Consider the following 20643-nt stretch of genomic DNA (forward strand, 5'->3'; position numbering starts at 1 on the left):
CCAGCTCATTCTGTTCCTTGTGTACTGACACTTTCTATTTGGGGCAGCGTCAGTAGTTCTCCAGGCACCCTTGCTAGCCTGGTACACCTTCTGTAGACTGATGTACTGAAAATGTGCAGGTGCAGTGATTAGATATGACGAAGTTGTTAACGTAATCATTGTGCTTGCATTTTTTTTTTTTGGTAAAATGTTTTATGAATTGTTTTACTACTTTTGGTTTTCATTACTTTCGTCCAGCGTAACTGGCTTCTGTTTTGTTTTGAACATTTGCTTTATAAATCTTTTAGTATAGACTTTATTCTTTATTTTCAGGAATACCCCTTCATATTGGATGCCTTTCAGAAAGAAGCCATTCTTTGCATAGACAACAATCAGTCTGTCCTTGTGTCCGCTCATACATCGGCTGGAAAAACAGTTTGTGCAGAGTAAGTTAATATTAAGTTTAATTCACGTTTAATGTGGCAGAAATAGAGCAGATATTTGAATTTTATCAACAAGGTAACTTGTCAAAGATTTGTACAACAAATTTTCACCACTTTCAGTGTAAAATCTGCAGTAAATCTGTAACACAATCTGCTGCAATTTTGAGTTGCAGCTAAAATTCACACTGCATGGAACTTTACGGAACGTCATCATGCGCCACAACTTCTTACCTCTTTAGCTTAGAGGGGTACTCCGCCCTACACATCTTCTACCCTAACCAAAGAATTGGGAATAAGATGTCTGGTCGCTGGGGACATCGCGATCTCTGTTGTGGCACCCCAGACATCCGGTGCACGGAGAAAACTTCGCTCTGTGCCGGATGACTGGCGATACGGGCGGAGGCTCGTGAAGTCACGTCCATGCACCTCAATGCAAGTCTATGTGAGGGGGCGTGACTGCTGTCACGTTCCCTCCCATAGACTTTCATTGATGGGGCGTGGCCATGACATAACGAGCCTCCGGCTCTGCACCCGATGCTCTAAACGAACAGGGAGCAAGGAGATATTGGGGGTCCCCAGTGGCGGGACTCCCGCGAACAGACATCTTATCCCCTATCCTTTGGATTGTGGATAAGAGGTCTATGGACGCACTACCTCTTTATTGTTTAGTCCATTATTTTATGATATGACCATATGCTTTGTGGATGCAGCGTTCACCTTTTATATCCTCTTCCTTTCTGTGCCAGGTATGCCATTGCTCTTGCTCTTCGTGAAAAGCAAAGAGTTATTTTCACCAGCCCCATTAAAGCTCTGAGCAATCAGAAATACAGAGAGATGTATGAAGAATTCCAAGATGTTGGTTTAATGACTGGAGATGTCACGATCAATCCTACAGCGTCCTGCCTAGTTATGACCACAGAGGTACGTAAAATAGTTTATAGCACTTTTGTCACTTTTTCTTTGAAATCCCTCTTATGATCATCTGTTAAGCACCATATAAAGTTATTTTCTTAAAGGGGTACTCCGGTGAAAACCTTTTTTCTTTTAAATCAACTGGTGGCAGAAAGTTACTGCTGAATACTACAGAGGAAATTCTTTTTTTTGGAATGCTCTCTGATGACATCACGAGCACAATTCTCTCTGCTGACGTTATTATAACAACGCTTTATTTATTGTTGTCCTTAGTGGGATTTGAACCCAAGTCCCCAGCACTGCAAGGCAGCAGTGCTAACCACTGAGCCACCATGCTGCCCTTAGCATACATCTGCTATGCATGGTTGCTAAAATGGACAGAGATGTCAGCAGAGAGCACTGTGCTCGTGATGTCATCAGTGTTCCAAAAAGAAAGGAATTTCCTCTGTAGTATTCAGCAGCTAATAAGTACTGGAAGGATTAAGATTTTTTAATAGAATTAATTTACAAATGTTTAACTTTCTGCCATCAGTTGATTTAAAAGAAAAAAGGTTTTCACCGGAGTACCCCTTTAATGTGATCCTGCATTTTATCTTCAAGATCTTGCCCATTGGTAGAATAAAATACACCTATTTAGTATTGTCCTGTCCGTGACGACCCTAACAATAATATGATGAACACTATTTTAAAATAACAAAAACCACAGAAAACAAAAAAACGTGGTTGCTGTATATTGTTAATCTGCCTCCCCAAAAGACAAAACCAATTTAAAAGGAAGTCCTATGTAAACCAAAAAGTATAAATTTTCCTGTAAATATTTAGCCGATCAGTGCGGTCAGGCAAAAAAAGATGACTTTTGTAATGTGGCAACACTTTGTGTTTCTTTTATGGCAGTGTTGTAAAACAACTTTGAAGTTTGGCATCACAGTAATTGTACTGACTTATGGAATAAAGCTGTTATGTTATTTTGCCATATAATGAACAACAAGTTTTAAACAAGTTTAAAATGTAAGACAAAATTGCAATTTTTCCATCTGACCTACAGAAAGTTAATAAAAATTAACCTAAAACATATATTACCCCAAATGATGGCATTAAAGGGGTATTCCAGCCATAGACATCTTATCCCCCTTTCCAAAGGTTCGCTGGGGGCCTGTCGCTGGAATCCCCTGCGATCTCCATGCAGCACCCGGCATTCTGTTTTTGGTGCTGCTCCATAGACAGACGTGATGTCGCACCACACCCCCTCCATTCAAGTCTATGGGAGCGAGTGTGACATCCGTCACGCCCCCTCCCATAGACATTAATGGAGGGGCATGGTGTGATGTCATGAGAGGGCGTTGCATGATCTCACGTCTGCAGTCCTGAAAACGCAGAGGTTTCCAAGACTGGAGCAGCAGCCTGGCAGAGAATGCGGTGTGCTGCACGGAGATCACGGGGGCTCCCAGTGGCGGACCCCCTGCAATCAGACATTGGATAGAAAACCTCTCCTACTCTGGACAGTTCCTAAAATGGACAGAGGAGGCAGCAGAGAGCACTGTGGCCAGACAAAGGAAATTCAAAAAGAAAAGAACTTCCTGTGGATCATACAGCAGCTAAGTACTGGAAGGGTTAAGATTTTGTAATATAAGTAATTTACAAATCTGTTTTAACTTTTTGGCACCAGTTGATAAAAAATAAAAAAAAAATTATCCAGTGGAGTACCCCTTTAAGGTCCAAAATGCATACTGAGGAAGGAGTTGATTTTGCCACGTATTGCAGAAAAAAACTTGCCTGCTTTCTTCCACAAATGGTGTTAAAAAAGTTTATTTTATTTGTTTAAAGGGTAGCTCCCACCATCACTTTTTTTTTTCTGTCCCTGCCTATTACCCATCTATCCCTAACCCCCTCCCTGCCTTTAATTTTTTTTTTTTTACATATTAAAAATGCTTTTTTGTCTGCCTGGTAGCGTGCTCACTACCAGGCAGACTTCCCCAGCAGGCACCACGTCACTGATGCCTGCTGGGGCCGGCACTTCCGCCCGTAGTTCACCTATACAGGGTGCCTCCAGCTGTTTCCCCACTGCAACTCCCAGCTTGCCCTGACTTCTATTGGCTGTCAGGGCATGCTGGGAGTTGTAGTGGGGAAACAACTGGAGGCACCCTGTATAGGTGAACACCGGAGCACATACCGCTCCCCGCCGCGCAGCCCGCAACCCCCCCCCCCGTCGCGCCGCTCAACTCACTCCCTCTCCCCCTTAGTTCACCTAGAGTACTCCTTCCCCGCCGCTCAACCCACTCCCCCTCAGTTCACCTATTCAGTGTCCCTCCAGGCTTCCCCACTACAACTTCCAGGGCATGCTGGGAGTTGTAGTGGGGAAACTGGAGGCATACTGTATAGGTGAACAGTATACATAATACAGTGAACATAATACTTTACCTTGTCCCCGAGCCTGCGCGCGTCCTCTTCATTCAAAGCGCTCGCTCCCACCTGTCTGACAGGCGGGAGCGAACACAGCAGTGATTGAATTTCGACTCGTTGCCAGGCTTCAACGAGTCGAAATTCAGTGGTGACTTCACTGCTGAATGCATTCGGCCACTAGGAGGGCGACCCCTAGTGGCCGAATTGAAAAGGGATGTTAAACTGTTTTAAAATCACTTTTTTTAATTAAACTATATTAGAGATATGTTGTAGTACTTAAGTGCTTATCAGCTGCTCTATACTACAGAGGAAATTATTTTCTTTTTGGATTCTTTTTCTGTCATGACCACAGTGCTCTCTGCTGACACCTCTGACCATTTTAGGAAATGTCCAGAGCAGCATATGTTTGCTATGGGGATTTTCTCCTGCTCTGGACAGCTCTGGACATGGAGAGAGGTGTCGGCAAAGAGCACTGTGGACAGACAGAAAAGAAATCCAAAAAGAAAAGCATTTCCTCTGTAGTATACAGCCACTAATAGGGACTGGAAGGATTAAGATTTTTGAATACAAGTAATTTACAAATATGTTTACCTTTCTGGCATCAGTTGACTTAAAGTTTTCCACCGGACTACCCCTTTAAACCTGGCCTAGCTTGTGTCTGGTATTTCAGCTCAGACCCATTGACTGAAATGGACCTGAGCTGTAGCAACACCAGACACAGTCAATTTATAAAATCTGTGCTCGCTCTTGTTGGAAGCAGCCATTGGGCTTTTTTAACATGGCAGCGGACTGTGACTGTCCTCCGGTGGCAGGTTCCCGGTGAGCTGGAAGAAGCAGACAAGCCTTGTCCTCCAGAGAGACTCCTCTGCACCCCTGTTATTGCCTCCATATTCCCTAGTATATCATTTGTTACAAACCCTTTAACCAGACAGTGATAAACATTATATAATATCTATATTTGAGGTACAGTTAATGTGTTCTTTATCTTGTACAGATTTTGCGGAGCATGTTGTACAGAGGCTCTGAAGTCATGAGGGAAGTGGCCTGGGTGATTTTTGATGAGATTCACTACATGAGAGACTCTGGTATGTACCAGTGGCTTATTGGTCATTGTTAGCAGTGTCGTGCTGCATTTATGCTGGATTTTCTAAGTTCACATTGCCGTTTGTATCTGTCCTGTTCAGAATCCATTTGGCTCTTTCTCCCCCCCCCCCTCTCCCACTGACTGTCAAGGCATGTTGGGAGGTTTGCAACAGCTGGAGGCGCCCTATTTGGGAAACACTTCCCTAAGGTATTTTGGTGGCGGATGCAAATCCCCAAAATAGGCCTCAAATGCGCATGGCGCTCTTTCGCTTTGGAGCCCTGTCGTATTTCAAGGAAACAGTTTAGTGCCACATATGGGGTATTTCCTTACTCAGGAAATTGTTACAAATTTTTTTTCTCCTTTTACCCCTTATGAAAAGGTAAAGTTGGGGTCTACACCAGCATGTTAGTGTAAATTTTTTTTTTTTATGGTGGTGTTGCCCCATACTTTTTAATTTTCACAAGCGGTATAAGGCAAAAGACCCCACCCCCCCCCCCCCTCCTGAGTACACATTTTGGGGGGCTTTTTCTCCTTTTACCCCTTGTAAAATTTCAAATACTGGGTCTACAAGAACATGCGAGTGTAAAAAATGAAGATTTTGAATTTTCTCCTTCACTTAGCTGCTATTCCTGTGAAACACCTAAAAAAAGGTTAATATACTTTCTGAATGTCATTTGGAATAATTTGAGGGGTGTAGTTTTTTATTGGGGTCATTTATGGGGTATTTCTAATATGAAGGCCCTTCAAATCCACTTCAAAACTGAACTGGTCCCTGAAAAATTCTGATTTTGAAAATTATGTGAAAAATTGGAAAATTGCTGCTGAACTTGGAAGCCTTCTGGCGTCTTCCAAATGTAAAAACATATCGACTTTATGATGAAAATGTAAAGTTGGCATATGTGTATTGTATTTTTGAATCAATATATAATTTGTCTATTTTCCTTATAAGCAGAGTATCAAATTAAAAAAAGCTACATTTTCATTAAATTTTTGAATTTTTCATCAGTTCAGTTTGTTGTTTTTTCCCCGCTGCCGGGCGGCCTCTATCTTGCTGGAGGAGTCGGGTTTAGCTCCGGCCTCCTCACCCGCTTCGGCAGCCGGGGACATACCTTCCTTTTCCCCCTTCCAGCTGGTGGGCATTTAAAATGGCCGAGGGGGATTAGGTGCTGGTTCTGTCTTATGTAGCCGTATTTTTCTCCATACCCAGGGGGTTGCCAGAGGAATGACCCAGTGAGTGCAATGGTCCTTATACCAGTAAGCCAGACTGTCGTCTGCCTGGTTTTATTCTCCTTTCATGTCTGCTGCATCTGAGAGCAGATTGGTATTTTTTGCTTACCCACAAAAGTCGCCCAAAAACTTGCTTAGGCGCACGTGAGACTTTTTGTGCGACTTTTGTCAGCAAAAAAGCTGCTTAAATCCCTCGATAAATCTCCCTCTATATTACAAAGTTAACAATTTACTTGTACCATTTGATTTATTCAGTTTGCTGCTGTAAAGTTAGGTAACTAAATGGTGATGGATTAGAAAATTTAGCATAAGAGGCGCGTTCCAGGGTCTATATAAAATGTTATTAAATATATACTTTTTTTTTTTTTTTTCTAACATCAATTCCTATATTTGTATGATAACTAGACCCCAGTGACTGCCAAAGGACAATTGTGAATGGTAAAGGAACGCTACAGTTCTGTTCTAAAGTTTTGTTTTCTGCCCAACAGCCATGTGTGACTATTACAGCTCCTATACGGTTTTTATACCCATCATTTCCAAGTTTTAGAGTTTGGAGATTTACTTAGTTATCCATTAATGTAGGAGAACATGGATCAGCTAAACAGATTGGCCATTCATTGGTCCAGAAAAGCTGGATAGACAACCCTTTTACAAAGTGTAATATAGTAGCATACATACCTTACTATTTGATTTTTTTTAAGTTGGTCTTATCAATAAAAATATTAATTGTACCTTTTTAGAATGTGACCTGAATTAGTGTTTTAATTGTCTTTTTTTTTTTTTTTCCTCACCAGAGAGAGGGGTCGTCTGGGAAGAGACAATCATTCTTCTGCCAGACAACGTTCACTATGTTTTTCTTTCTGCAACTATTCCTAATGCACGTCAGTTTGCTGAATGGATCTGCCATCTGCACAAACAGGTAAGATTCCTGCATTGGTCTGTACTAAGATAATTAAAAAACGGTAGCTATCTAATAGGAAATATTGCATTGGTGTTGATTATTATTATTATTTTTTTAACATGTAATTGGCGTAAAGTGTATGTATGGAGTAGTTTACATTGGGGTTATGCGCCACCTATTGGATTCACAGGGATGTTAGTATTTTAGGCTGCTACAATTGTGTAAACCAATAGAGGGCGCTTATTTGAATGTCTGATGTTCTCTTCACATCACTTCTTGCATACACTGTTGAGCTATATGTTTGTTGTGGGTTTATAATTTTTAAGAAAAAAACTAAACTGGATAAAATGCATCTCTGTATTGGAAACAGATATGTTGAACATACTTTAAATAAGCAGATGCATTTCTGATCTTAAATCCAAGAAGAAATGTTATCGTGACTGTTAAAATTAGTTTATATACACACAATGTTTTGTGGGGGATAGGAACATTATGTCAATTGTACTTCTTGATAACTGGTATAATCAGGTATAATATCAGTAGTTTCCCCTCTGTACAGCATCTTATGGTAAGAAATAATAGCGTTTTTATTTAGGAATCAACCTGTCCTCATATACAGCCAGTATTTGGACCTTCTTTTCACACATGCTACCAAGTATATTCAGGAATAAGGAGCTTTATTGCATATGCTTAAATCAAACACAATAAAGTTCCTTATTCCTGAGAAAAATGACAGGTGTAGGAGATTTTTGGGGGGGGTCCATTCTATGGGTTATGGGTTTAAGAAGGTGTGGAAAATGAAAATTGGCCTTGTTCTGAAGGGATTAATGAATGAGATTTAAACATAACATAAATTTCATTGTGTTTTCATATGTATGTTGATGTTTACACTGGGCCTACACACACCTTTAGTGCAAGAGCTTAACTTTAATGCCGGGTTCATGCCGCATAATCTTTGGACGGACAAGAGATTCAGAGTGTGCAGACATTTTTTCCCATAGACAGCAATTTCTGCGGAGAGCAGATCCACCAGAACATTGAACAAGTTCAGTGTACTGAAGGAATTGTTTGAGGGGATTTTCTGGGCGGAAAGTCTGCCACGAAAACTGCAGTGTGCACTGTGTAAGCCCCATAGGTGGCGCTAATATTATTATTTTTAAAGGTAGCCGCACTCATAAGAACCCAATAGAGGGCGATCTATAGTAGTGAGTAGTTAGGCTGCTGAGGTTGTGTAATTCCAGAAGATGGCGCTCAATAGTGTAATGTGTAGTTGGGCTGCTGAGGTTATGTAATTCCAATAGGTGGTGCTCAATAGTACAGTAGTGTGCAGTTATGCTGCTGAGGTTATGTGATTTCAATAGGTGGTGCTCAATAGTACAGTAGTGTGTAGTTAGGCTGCTGAGGTTATGCAAGTCCAATAGATGGCGCTCAATAGTACAGTAGTGTGTAATTAGGCTGCTGAGGTTATGTGATTTCAATAGGTGGCACTCAATAGTACAGTAGTGTGTAGTTAGGCTGCTGAGGTTATGTGATTCCAATAGGTGGTGCAGCAGAATCCCACTGTCAGAAATGGGACTCTGCGGCAGCGGAATTTCAAAACTGAATTAATTAATCTCTGAAAATTCCTTAGTGTGAACCCGGTCTAATGTGTCATATTGCTCTGGTAAAATGAAAGCTGAACTGTGTTGGTTGTTATGGGCAACAGAAAATCTTTTTATAAGATAAATCTCACCCCTTGCAATAAATCTCACCCCTCTTAATTTCACGATGGATCACAACTGGTGTATGTAAACGGAACAGCAAAAGGAGGGTCTGAAAGATGCTGCTGTCACTGGAATAAACATGACCACTATAGATGCACAAGACAGGTTGACAATTCATTTCAGTACTAGCTTGCACCTACCTCAGTTCCACCATATATCGCCTACAGGCCTCCTGAAATATACATGCTTCTGCCTCACACCACAGATGTATGTGTGTCTATTCTAGGATGCCTTTAGGTGGTCTGTGGTGGGCCTGAGGGAAGTGCAAGTGAATGCCAAAACAAGTTGTCTCTACAATAGATAGAAAGAACTTGGGTAACCATACAGTCATCATAACAAATCATACTACATCGCATGACAGTACAATACACAGCACAGGTTCCCTACTCTATACACTGTACCACATGCTGCACAAACATTCTACTCAATCACTCATTATCGAAGAAACGTCAGGTAAACAATGCACAAGACGGGTCAAGGATGTTGATGTAAAACAGCCTGATGTTTATTCCAGTGACACAACATTATCTTTCAGACCCTCTTCGTCTAAGTTTGTGCACAACTTTCCATGTCCAGGTTTCCATTCATACACTTTATTAAGGTACGTTCACACATGCATATTTTTGTTGCAGATTTGCATTGCAGCTGCAGATTTTACTGCCCATTGACTTCAATGGATAGCAAAATCTGATACATCAAATCTGCAGAAAAAATATACACGTGTTAACATACCTTTTTATGCAGAGTATGAATGGAAACCTGAACTTGGAAAGTTGTGCATAGTAAATCCTATCCTTTTGTTAAAAAAAAAAAAAAAAAAAAAATCTCAAGTACAGTATCTGATATATGCCAAAAATATTGACTAATAAAGTACTACATGCAGACAAAACAATTATTTTTCATTTTAGGGTGCATTCACACCATGTTTTTGCAATAAAGTTCCCGTATCAGGTTTTTGAGGAAAAAAACGATTCCTCCAAACCTGACTAAACTGTATCAAAACGTGTGTACAAAATTTAACCCGTATACAGTTAAAAACCGTATACGGTTTTAAAACTGACATCCGGTTGCATCCGTTTTTAAGAAAAAAACGTATACGTTTTTAACTTTTCACTCAATTTTAAATAAAGTTTTTTACTTGTTTGATTGAAATTCCAAGAAAAAAACTGTGCAAAGTCAAAAACCGGATGGAACTCTATGCACATACAGTTCTGTACGGTTCCCATTGACTCGCATGTTAAAAAAAATTACTTATATGGTTTAATACAGTTATTCAACCGGATCTAAAACCGTGGTAGACTACGGTTTTGGGTACAGGAAAAAAACCTGACTAAACCGTACAGGATGCAAAACGGACACAACCTGATGCATCTTTTGGCATATGGTTTTCAATGGAGAATCGATGCATACGATTTCCAATACTGTTCCATGTGATTTTTACATAGAAAACGTATACGGGAACTGTATTACAAAAATGTGGTGTGAATGCAGCCTTATTTCTTGTTCAGCTCTGTATTTTCAGTGTTAGGATGGGTTCACACTGGTGTTGTGTAATTCCAAAAGATGGCGCTCAATAGTGTAATGTGTAGTTAGGCTGCTGAGGTTATGTAGTACCAATAGGTGGTGCTCAATAGTACAGTAGTGTGTAGTTAGGCTGCTGAGGTTATGTAGTACCAATAGGTGGCGCTCAATAGTACAGTAGTGTGTAGTTAAGCTGCTATTGAGCACCACCTATTGGAATCACATAACCTCAGCAGCCTAACTACACATTACACTATTGAGCGCCATCTTTTGGAATTACTCAACCTCAGCAGCCTAATTACTCACTACTATATAGATCACCCTCTATTGGGTTCATATGAGTGCAGCTACCTTTAAAAATAATCTTAGCGCCACCTATGGGGCTTTCAGAGTATCAGCAGCCAAACAGCTCACTTTACAATTTGGCGCCATCTATTCGGTTCAGATTACAACAGCCCAATTACCGTTCTCCTTTTTAATGAGCACCTCCTATCGGCTCACTACACTAATAGCAGACAATCTACTCGATTTTACAATAGAGCCACACCTATTGATTTATATAACCTTAGCAGCTTTAGGAATCCCCTGTTAGTTCCACCTAGTGGGGTAACAAGCTCAAGTCCTGCAGGAACTGAGTTATGGGATTCCAATAACAAGTTCAGTGTACTGAAGGAATTGTTTGAGGGGATTTTCTGGGCGGAAAGTCTTCCACAAAAACTCTGCAGTGTGCACTGTGTAAGCCCCATAGGTGGCGCTAAGATTATTATTTTTAAAGGTAGCTGCACTCATATGAACCCAATAGAGGGCGATCTATAGTAGTGAGTAGTTAGGCTGCTGAGGTTGTGTAATTCCAGAAGATGGCGCTCAATAGTGTAATGTGTAGTTATGCTGCTGAGGTTATGTAGTTCCAATAGGTGGCGATCAATCATACAGTAGTGTGTAGTTAGGTTGCTGAGGTTATGTGATTCCAATAGGTGGTGCTCAAAAGTACAGTAGTGTGTAGTTAGGCTGCTGAGATTATGTGGTTCCAATAGGTGGCGCTCAATAGTACATTTGTGTGTAGTTAGGCTGCTGAGGTTATGTGATTCCAATAGGTGGTGCAGCAGAATCCCATTGTCAGCAATGGGACTCTGTGGCAGCGGAATTTCAAAACTGAATTCATCTCTGAAAATTCCTTTGTGTGAAACCGGTCTAATTTGTAATATTGCTCTGGTAAAATGAAAGCTGAACTGTATTGGTTGTTATGGGCAACAGAAAATCTTTTTATCTCACCCCTCTTAATTTCACGATGGATCACAACTGGTGTATGTAAACGGAACAGCAAAAGGAGGGTCTGAAAGATGCTGCTGTCACTGGAATAAACATCACCACTATAGATGCACAAGACAGGTTGACAATTCATTTCAGTACTAGCTTGCACCTACCTCAGTTCCACCATATATCGCCTACAGGCCTCCTGAAATATACATGCTTCTGCTTCACACACAAGATGTATGTGTGTCTATTCTAGGATGCCTTTAGGTGGTCTGTGGTGGACCTGAGGGAAGTTGCAAGTGGATGCCAAAACAAGTTGTCTCTACAATAGATAGAAAGAACTTGGGTAACCACACAGTCATCATAACAAATCATACAATAAATTACAATCCTACATCACATGACAGTACAATACACAGCACAGGTTCCCTACACTATACACTATACACTATACACTGTACCACATGCTGCACTAACATTCCACTCAATCACTCATTATCGAAGAAACGTCAGGAAAACAATGCACAAGACGGGTCAAGGATGTTGATGTAAAACAGCCTGATGTTTGTTCCAGTGACACAACATTAACTTTCAGACCCTCTTCGTCTAAGTTTGTGCACAACTTTCCAAGTCCAGGTTTCCATTCATACGCATTATTAAGGTATGTTCACACATGCATATTGATGTTACCCCACTAGGTGGAACTAACAGAGGATTCCTAAAGCTGCTAAGGTTATATAAATTAATAGGTGTCGCTCTATTGTAAAATCGAGTAGATTGTCTACCAGTGTAGTGAGCCCGATAGGAGGTGCTCCTTAACCCCTTAAGGACGCAGCCCATTTGGGCCTTAAGGACGCAGAAAATTTTACTTTTACGTTCTCATTTTTTCCTCCTCGCCTTCAAAAAATCATAACTCTTTTATATTTTCATCCACAGACTAGTATGAGGGCTTGTTTTTTGCGCGACCAGTTGTCCGTTGTAATGCCATCACTCACTTTAACATAAAATGTATGGTGCAACCAAAAATATACTATTTATGTGAGCAAATTAAAAAGAAAACCGCAATTTTGGAAGGTTTCGTTTTCACGCCATACAATTTACGGTAAAAGTGATGTGTTCTTTATTCTTTGGGTCAATACGATTAAAATGATACCCATGATGATATACTTTTCTATTACTGTTGCGCTTAAAAAAAAAAAATCACAAACTTCTTAACCAAATTAGTATGTTTAAGATACCCCTATTTTGAAGACCTATAACTGTTTTCATTTTTCCGTATGAGGGCTCATTTTTAGCGCCGTGATCTGTACTTTTTATTGATACCATATTTGCTTATAAAACTTTTGATACATTTTTTTATGATTTTTTGGGGAATAAAATGTTTATAAAAAGCAGTAATTTTTTAAAAAAAATGTTTACGTTCACGCCGTTCACCGTACGGTATCATTAACATTTTATTTTAGTAGTTCAGATATTTACGCACGCGGCGATACCAAATATGTATATAAAATATATTTTTTTAACACTTTTTGGGGGTGAAATAGGGAAAATGGGGCAATTTACGTTTTTATTGGGGGAGGGGTTTTTCACATTTTTTTTTTTTAAAACTTTATTTTTAAACTTTTAGGGGACTATTTAAAGCAATCACTCGATTGCTAATCCTGTTCAGTGCTATGTATAGGACATAGCACTGATCAGGGTTATCGGTCATCTTCAGCTCTGGTCTGCGGGAAGGCAGATCAGAGCAGAAGACTCCCGGAAGACAGCGGAGGCAGGTGAGGTGACCTCCGATCGCCTCGGCAGCGCTGCAGGCGATCTGATCATCCAATTAAGTGACCGCGATGCTGCAGATGCCGTGATCTGTATTGATCACGGCATCTGAGGGGTTAATGGCGGACATCCGCGGGATCGCGGGTGTCCGCCATCACTGGCGGGTCCCTGGCTGCGATCAGCAGCCGGGACCTGCCGCGCATGATCCGGGCATCGTTCCGATGCCCGCGGTTATGCTTAGGACATAAATGTACGTCCTGGTGCGTTAAGTGCCACGTCACCAGGACGTACATTTACGGCGCTCGTCGTTAAGGGGTTAAAAGTAGTACGGTAATTGGGCTGTTGTAATCTGAACCCAATAGATGGCATGCAATTGTTAAATGAGCTGTTTGGCTGCTGATACTCTGTAAGCCCCATAGGTGGTGCTAAGATTATTTTTAAAGGTAGCTGCACTCATATGAACCCTATAGAGGGCGATCTATAGTAGTGAGTAGTTAGGCTGCTGAGGTTGAGTAATTCCAGAAGATGGCGCTCAATAGTTTAATGTGTAGTTAGGCTGCTGAGGTTATGTAGTTCCAATAGGTGGCGCTCAATAGTACAGTACTGTGTAGTTAGGCTGCTGAGGTTATGTAGTTCCAATAGGTGGCGCTCAATAGTACAGTAGTGTGTAGTTAGGCTGCTATTGAGCACCACCTATTGGAATTACACAACCTCAGCAGCCTAATTACTCACTACTATATAGATCACCCTCTATTGGTTTCATATGAGTGCAGCTACCTTTAAAAAATAATTATTTTAGCGCCACCTATGGGGCTTACAGAGTATCAGCAGCCAAACAGCTCACTTTACAATTTAGCGCCATCTATTGGGTTCAGATTACAACAGCCCAATTACCGTTGTCCTTTTTTATGAGCACCTCCTATCGGGCTCACTACACTGGTAGCAGACAATCTACTCGATTTTACAATGGAGCGACACCTATTGATTTATATAACCTTAGCAGCTTTAGGAATCCCCTGTTAGTTCCACCTAGTGGGGTAACAAGCTCAAGTCCTGCAGGAACTGAGTTATATAATTCCAATAGGTGGCGATCAATGAATACAGTAGTGCGTAGTTAGGCTGCTGAGGTTATGTGATTCAAATAGGTGGTGCTCAATAGTACAGTAGTGTGTAGTTATGCTACAGATTGCATATGAGCGCCACCTATTGGGATCAAATTACAAGTGACTCCTTAAGGGGGAAATATATCATTGAAAGTAGACTATATTTGTGTTCAAATTTGTCAGTTACTTTTTAGGTGGCCAAGCAACGAAGTTGCACTGGACACTTAATGTTTTTACTCATATATATTATTTTTTATTATTATTAATTATTATTCCGCCGCAAATTTCAAATGCTTAGATCTGCTGCACTGTAACTCCAAAACACTTGTGACTTGGTATAGTGGTAGACACATGAGCTGTTATTATCTGGTGTAATGTAAAGGTCATAGGTCACAGGTCACGTGGTGAGGCCGCAATCTTGGTTTTTGTGGCAATTTTTGCACAATATTCAAAAATCTTCTTTGGAACTGCTAAAGCTGCAGGTATATTATTTGCTGTATGTGTTGTCACTGTTGTCCAGAGTCAGATTTGTTAACCCCTTAAGGACCAAGCCCATTTTCACCTTAACCCCCTTGGGGCCAGAGCCCATTATAACCCTAAGGACGGGAGCATTTTTTGCACATCTGACCACAGTCGCTTTAAGCATTAATAACTCTGGGATGCTTTTACCTTTTTATTCTAATTCCGAGATTGTTTATTCTTGAGATATTCTACTTTGTTAGTGGCAAATTTTTGTCGATACTTGCATCATTTCTTGGTGAACAATTGAAAAATTTGCAGAAAAATTTTTTTTTGCATTTTTCTAACTTTGAAGCTCTCTGCTTATAAGGAAAATAGACATCCCAAATAAATTCTTTATTGATTCACATATACAACATGTTGTTTGCATCATAAAGTTGACATGTTTTTACTTTTGGAAGACACCAGTGGGCTTCAAAGTTCAGCAGCAATTTTCAAATTTTTCTCAATTTTCAAAATTGGCATTTTTCAGGGACCAGTTCAGTTTTGAAGTGAATTTGAAGGGCCTTCATATTAGAAATACCCCATAAATGACCCCATTATAAAAACTGAACCCCTCAAAGTATTGTAAATGACATACAGAAAGTGTTAACCCTTTAGGTGTTTTACAGGAATAGCAGCAAAGTGAAGGCGAAAATTCAAAATCTTCTTCATTGTTTACACTCACTTGTTCTTGTAGACCCAGTATTAATTTTTACAAGGGGTAATAAGAGAAAAAGCCTCCCAAAATTTGTAACCTAATTTCTCTCGAGTAAGGAAATACCTCATGTGTATGTCAAGTGTTCGGCGGGTGCAGTAGAGGGCTCAGAATGTGATTTTGGGGAGTGAGTTTTTCTGAAACGGTTTTTGGGGGCATGTCACATTTAGGAAGCCCCTATGGTGCCAGAACAGAAAACAAAGATACTCTTGATGACTTAATGGGGATGTCCTTGGCAGGGCCCTTGCTTTGGACTGCACACAATATACCGTAATACAAATGATATATAAAATGTAAAATACATAAAAACACAATTGCTGGCTAAAATCACACTGAGGTCTGTGCTATAGTAAGCACAGTGGGACAGTCTGGAAATTGCAAATGTCCTATTTGTTAGGTGATGATTGGTGTGAATTGTAGTCTCAATGAGGGTATTTAGCGCAAATAGCGCTAAAAGATTAAATCCACAGTGTTGGCTGTAGTTGCAGCGCTCGACAGCGCTGGAGACTCCCAGTACTGAGCCCACTCTCCCTGTCTGCGCAGGGCTGTCTGTGTAGAATAGGCAAATGCGCGTGGTAGTGCTGAAGCTTCACAAAGTTTCACACAGTATCACGAAGTTACTCCTTCTATACCCTGGCAGCACGGGGACAAGTTAAAGAAGGTGATAAAGGCTCTTCAAATGCTCTGTGTTCTGCACGTATCTACGTTGGCAGTCCTCCGGGCTCTGCCTCCAATACCCCGGTGGCATGGGGAGGATAAGCAAGGAGGACAGAGGTCCAAGGCTGAATGCCGATGCTAGCTGTGGCTAGTTAGTAATGCAAGTCTTGGGCTCTGCTGGGGTAGCGGAGCGTCCCTGTTAAGTCCCAATCTCTGTGCAGCGAAAGTCTATGACAGTGATGGCGAACCTTTTTGAGCCCGAGTGCCTGAACCGTAATGCACACCAACTTTTTTCCCCTCAAAGTGCCAGTACAGCAATTAAATCAGAATACACATTAGGTTGGCAGTATAGTTCCCCCACGTTAGGTGTGCAGGATAGTTCCCCCACGTTAGGTGTGCAGGATAGTTCCCCCACGTTAGTTCCCCCACGTTAGGTCTGCATTATAGTTCCCCCACGTTAGGTGTGCATTATAGTTCCCCCACGTTAGGTGTGCATTATAGTTCCCCCACGTTAGGTGTGCAGGATAGTTCCCCCACGTTAGGGGTGCAGGATAGTTCCCCCACGTTAGGGGTGCAGGATAGTTCCCCCCCTCCCCCACGTTAGGGGTGCAGAATAGTTCCCCCCCCCACGTTAGGGGTGCAGAATAGTCCCCCCCCCCCCCACGTTAGGGGTGCAGGATAGTTCCCCCCCCCCTCCACGTTAGGGGTGCAGGATAGTTCCCCCCCCTCCACGTTAGGGGTGCAGGATAGTTCCCCCCCCCCCTACGTTAGGGGTGCAGGATAGTTCCCCCCCCCCCTCCCCCACGTTAGGGGTGCAGAATAGTTCCCCCCCCCCGTTAGGGGTGCAGGATAGTTCCCCCCCCCCCCTCCACGTTAGGGGTGCAGGATAGTTCCCCCCCCTACGTTAGGGGTGCAGGATAGTTCCCCCCCCTACGTTAGGGGTGCAGGATAGTTCCCCCCCCTACGTTAGGGGTGCAGGATAGTTCCCCCCCCCCCACGTTAAGGGTGCAGGATAGTTCCCCCCCCCACGTTAGGGGTGCAGGATAGTCCCCCCCCCCCCCACGTTAGGGGTGCAGGATAGTTCCCCCCCCCACGTTAGGGGTGCAGGATAGTTCCCCCCCCCCCCCACGTTAGGGGTGCAGGATAGTTCCCCCCCCCCACGTTAGGGGTGCAGGATAGTCCCCCCCCCCCCCCCCACGTTAGGGGTGCAGGATAGTTCCCCCCCCCCACGTTAGGGGTGCAGGATAGTTCCCCCCCCACGTTAGGGGTGCAGGATAGTTCCCCCCCCCCCCCACGTTAGGGGTGCAGGATAGTTCCCCCCCCCCCCCACGTTAGGGGTGCAGGATAGTTCCCCCCCCCACGTTAGGGGTGCAGGATAGTTCCCCCCCCCCACGTTAGGGGTGCAGGATAGTTCCCCCCCCCCCCACGTTAGGGGTGCAGGATAGTTCCCCCCCCCCCCCCACGTTAGGGGTGCAGGATAGTTTCCCCCCCCCCCACGTTAGGGGTGCAGGATAGTTCCCCCCCCCCCACGTTAGGGGTGCAGGATAGTTCCCCCCCCCCCCCACGTTAGGGGTGCAGGATAGTTCCCCCCCCCCCCCCACGTTAGGGGTGCAGGATAGTTCCCCCCCCCCCCACGTTAGGGGTGCAGGATAGTTCCCCCCCCACCCCCCCACGTTAGGGGTGCAGGATAGTTCCCCCCCCACCCCCCCACGTTAGGGGTGCAGGATAGTTCCCCCCCCCCCCACGTTAGGGGTGCAGGATAGTTTCTCCCCCCCCCCCCACGTTAGGGGTGCAGGATAGTTTCTCCCCCCCCCCCACGTTAGGGGTGCAGGATAGTTCCCCCCCCCCACCACCACGTTAGGGGTGCAGGATAGTTCCCCCCCCCCTACGTTAGGGGTGCAGGATAGTTCCCCCCCCCCTACGTTAGGGGTGCAGGATAGTTCCCCCCCCCCCCTACGTTAGGGGTGCAGGATAGTTCCCCCCCCCCCCCCCACGTTAGGGGTGCAGGATAGTTCCCCCCCCCCCCCCCACGTTAGGGGTGCAGGATAGTTCCCCCCCCCCCACGTTAGGGGTGCAGGATAGTTCCTCCCCCCCCCACGTTAGGGGTGCAGGATAGTGTTCCCCTCCCCCCCCCCACGTTAGGGGTGCAGGATAGTTCCCCCCCCCCCCCGTTAGGGGTGCAGGATAGTTTTTGGGCATTATCTGTAACGATTTTGGGCATTATCTGTATCGGCAATTACCTTCCCGATAAGCCGATAATGCCCCACACCACCCCCCGAACCGCCGCACCGCCCCAGCCCCATTGCCTCCCCTATCCCCGGTTTTATAATTACCTGTTCCCGGGGCCCACGATACTACTTGCTCCTGCTGCGTCCTGCGTTACGCTGTGCGCAATGACGAGTGACATGCGCGACGTGACATACCCGTCAGTGCGCACAGTGACAGCTCAGGAGGACACCACCGGAGCCAGATGTGGAGTGGACCCCGGGAACAGGTAATTATAAAACCGGGGATGGGGGAGGCAATGGGGCCGGTGCGGGGGGGTCGGTCGGGGTCGCGGTGCAGTGCAGCGGTGGGGGAAGCGTTGGCGGTGATAGGTCTCAGGACCCCTGGACAGGCAGGGGGAGAGAAGCGGGTGGCGGCAGCCTATGGCACCGCAAAAGCCACTGCAGTGAATTGATTTAAAGCGCCCACTTTAAATCAATGATCTGCAGCGGTGTCGCGGGGGGATAAATAGCCGATAACTTATACCGATATTCCGGTATAAGTTATCGGCTATCGGCCCTAACCTCCACCGATTATCGTTATCGGCCCTAAAAAAAGATATCTGTCGATCCCTTATGTACGGTCTGTCAGTGCATTCTGGGAGTTGTAATTTTGCAACAGCTGGAGGCACACTGGTTGGAATCACTGAGTTAGGAAACAGACTTTAGCTCAGTGTTTCCCAACCAGTGTGCCTACAGCTGTTAAAAAAAACTACAATTCGGTTCACCCTCCACCCGGAACGCCCCCGGACACTACAGGAACGATGGATAGATGGCCCGGACCACCCCCATTACAGGTAAGTTTAATTTTTTTATTGACTCGGAGGGTGGGGGAGGGGCCCGACCGGTATGGCGGTATGGGAAAAAATCCATACCGGTATACCACCTAGCATCACGGTGGGGGGTGCGACGCAGTGCGGTGGGTCGGGGGTGCGGTGCGGCGCGGCGGGTCGAGGGGGTGGCGGTCGCGGTGCGGGGGGCGGGGCATTATCGGCTTATCGGCAAGATAATTGCCGATACCGATAATGCCCAAAATCGTGATTATCGGCCGATAATATCGGACATACCGATAATCGGTTGATCCCTAATGTCCATACATACTGGGAGTTGCAGTTATGCAACAGCTTGAGGCACACTTTTTCATAGAAAAGATGTGCCTCCATCTGTTTAACTACAACCCCCAGCATGCACACACTACCAAAGGGCATGCTTGGAGTTATAGCTTTGCCTTCTGCTGTTGCATAACAACTCCCAGCATGCCCTTTTGTGCATTCTGGGAGCTGTTGCTAAGCAAAAGCAGGAGGCCAGCCTTACCTCCTGCTGCTGAGCTCTATCCACCTGATGCCGACTTGCTCATGGGGCCCTCATCCCACCGCCGATGGTGGGGATCGGGGGCCCCCATGCCAGGTAAAGACTCCTGAGACACTGTTTCGCCGTGCGGAGTTGATGTCATTAGGGACACCCCCAAAGCAGGAGTCAGGACGGTTGTGAGGTGGCACCAGTGCACATCACTCCTGCTGCTAAAGGGTGATAGGTGCCCTCTCGTACGGCACCTTTTACCCTTTTTTTTTCCCCCTCCGGGTCATTGGGGACCCGCTTTGACCCGGGATCGCCGATCTGAATTGATCTGATCGATCGCCCACATGGGGGGGGGGTCCTTAAGGGGTTACTTAAAAATCTGTTGATCACATGGTTTGGCCGCTAAATTGTATTGCAGCATATTCTACAAACATATTCTCTGAAACAGTTTGTTAGATTAAGTATAATTTGGCAGACATGTTCATAGTTACCTCCTGTGCCAAAGTTGTTAAAGCTGGTTCATTTGCATATTCAATATGGCCACAGCTCGCCAATAACATTTAGATAGCATTAATATGCAATTTTGTTAAGTGTATAATATGTACACTGTTAATCTAAAAGTTATGTTTCTTGGCACAGTAGTAGATTACTCACTTTCTGTACCACTGTTGATAACCAGATTTGGCGGCCATATTGGATTGCTCAATGTTCTGCATATATTGTGTCTGTCTGTCTGTGTCTCTGTCTGTCTGTGTCTCTGTCTGTCTGTCTGTGTCTCTGTCTCTCTGTCTGTGTCTCTGTCTGTCTGTCTGTCTCTGTGTGTCTGTCTGTCTGTCTGTCTGTCTGTCTC

General features: G+C 44.1%; 1 protein-coding gene across 1 annotated transcript in view; it reads left to right on the top strand.

The window, feature by feature from the left end:
• The window catches only part of MTREX (Mtr4 exosome RNA helicase), a 94355-nt gene that overhangs the window by 14453 nt on the left and 59259 nt on the right, over window positions 1-20643 (top strand). The window contains exons 5-8 of the mRNA XM_056542470.1: window positions 313-425; window positions 1169-1343; window positions 4729-4819; window positions 6840-6964. Of these exons, the coding sequence (XP_056398445.1) occupies window positions 313-425; window positions 1169-1343; window positions 4729-4819; window positions 6840-6964 (504 nt within the window). The remainder of the gene's footprint in view (window positions 1-312; window positions 426-1168; window positions 1344-4728; window positions 4820-6839; window positions 6965-20643) is intronic.

The sequence above is a fragment of the Hyla sarda genome, chromosome 1 (assembly GCF_029499605.1).
Source record: "Hyla sarda isolate aHylSar1 chromosome 1, aHylSar1.hap1, whole genome shotgun sequence".
NCBI classification, from domain to species: Eukaryota; Metazoa; Chordata; class Amphibia; order Anura; family Hylidae; genus Hyla; species Hyla sarda.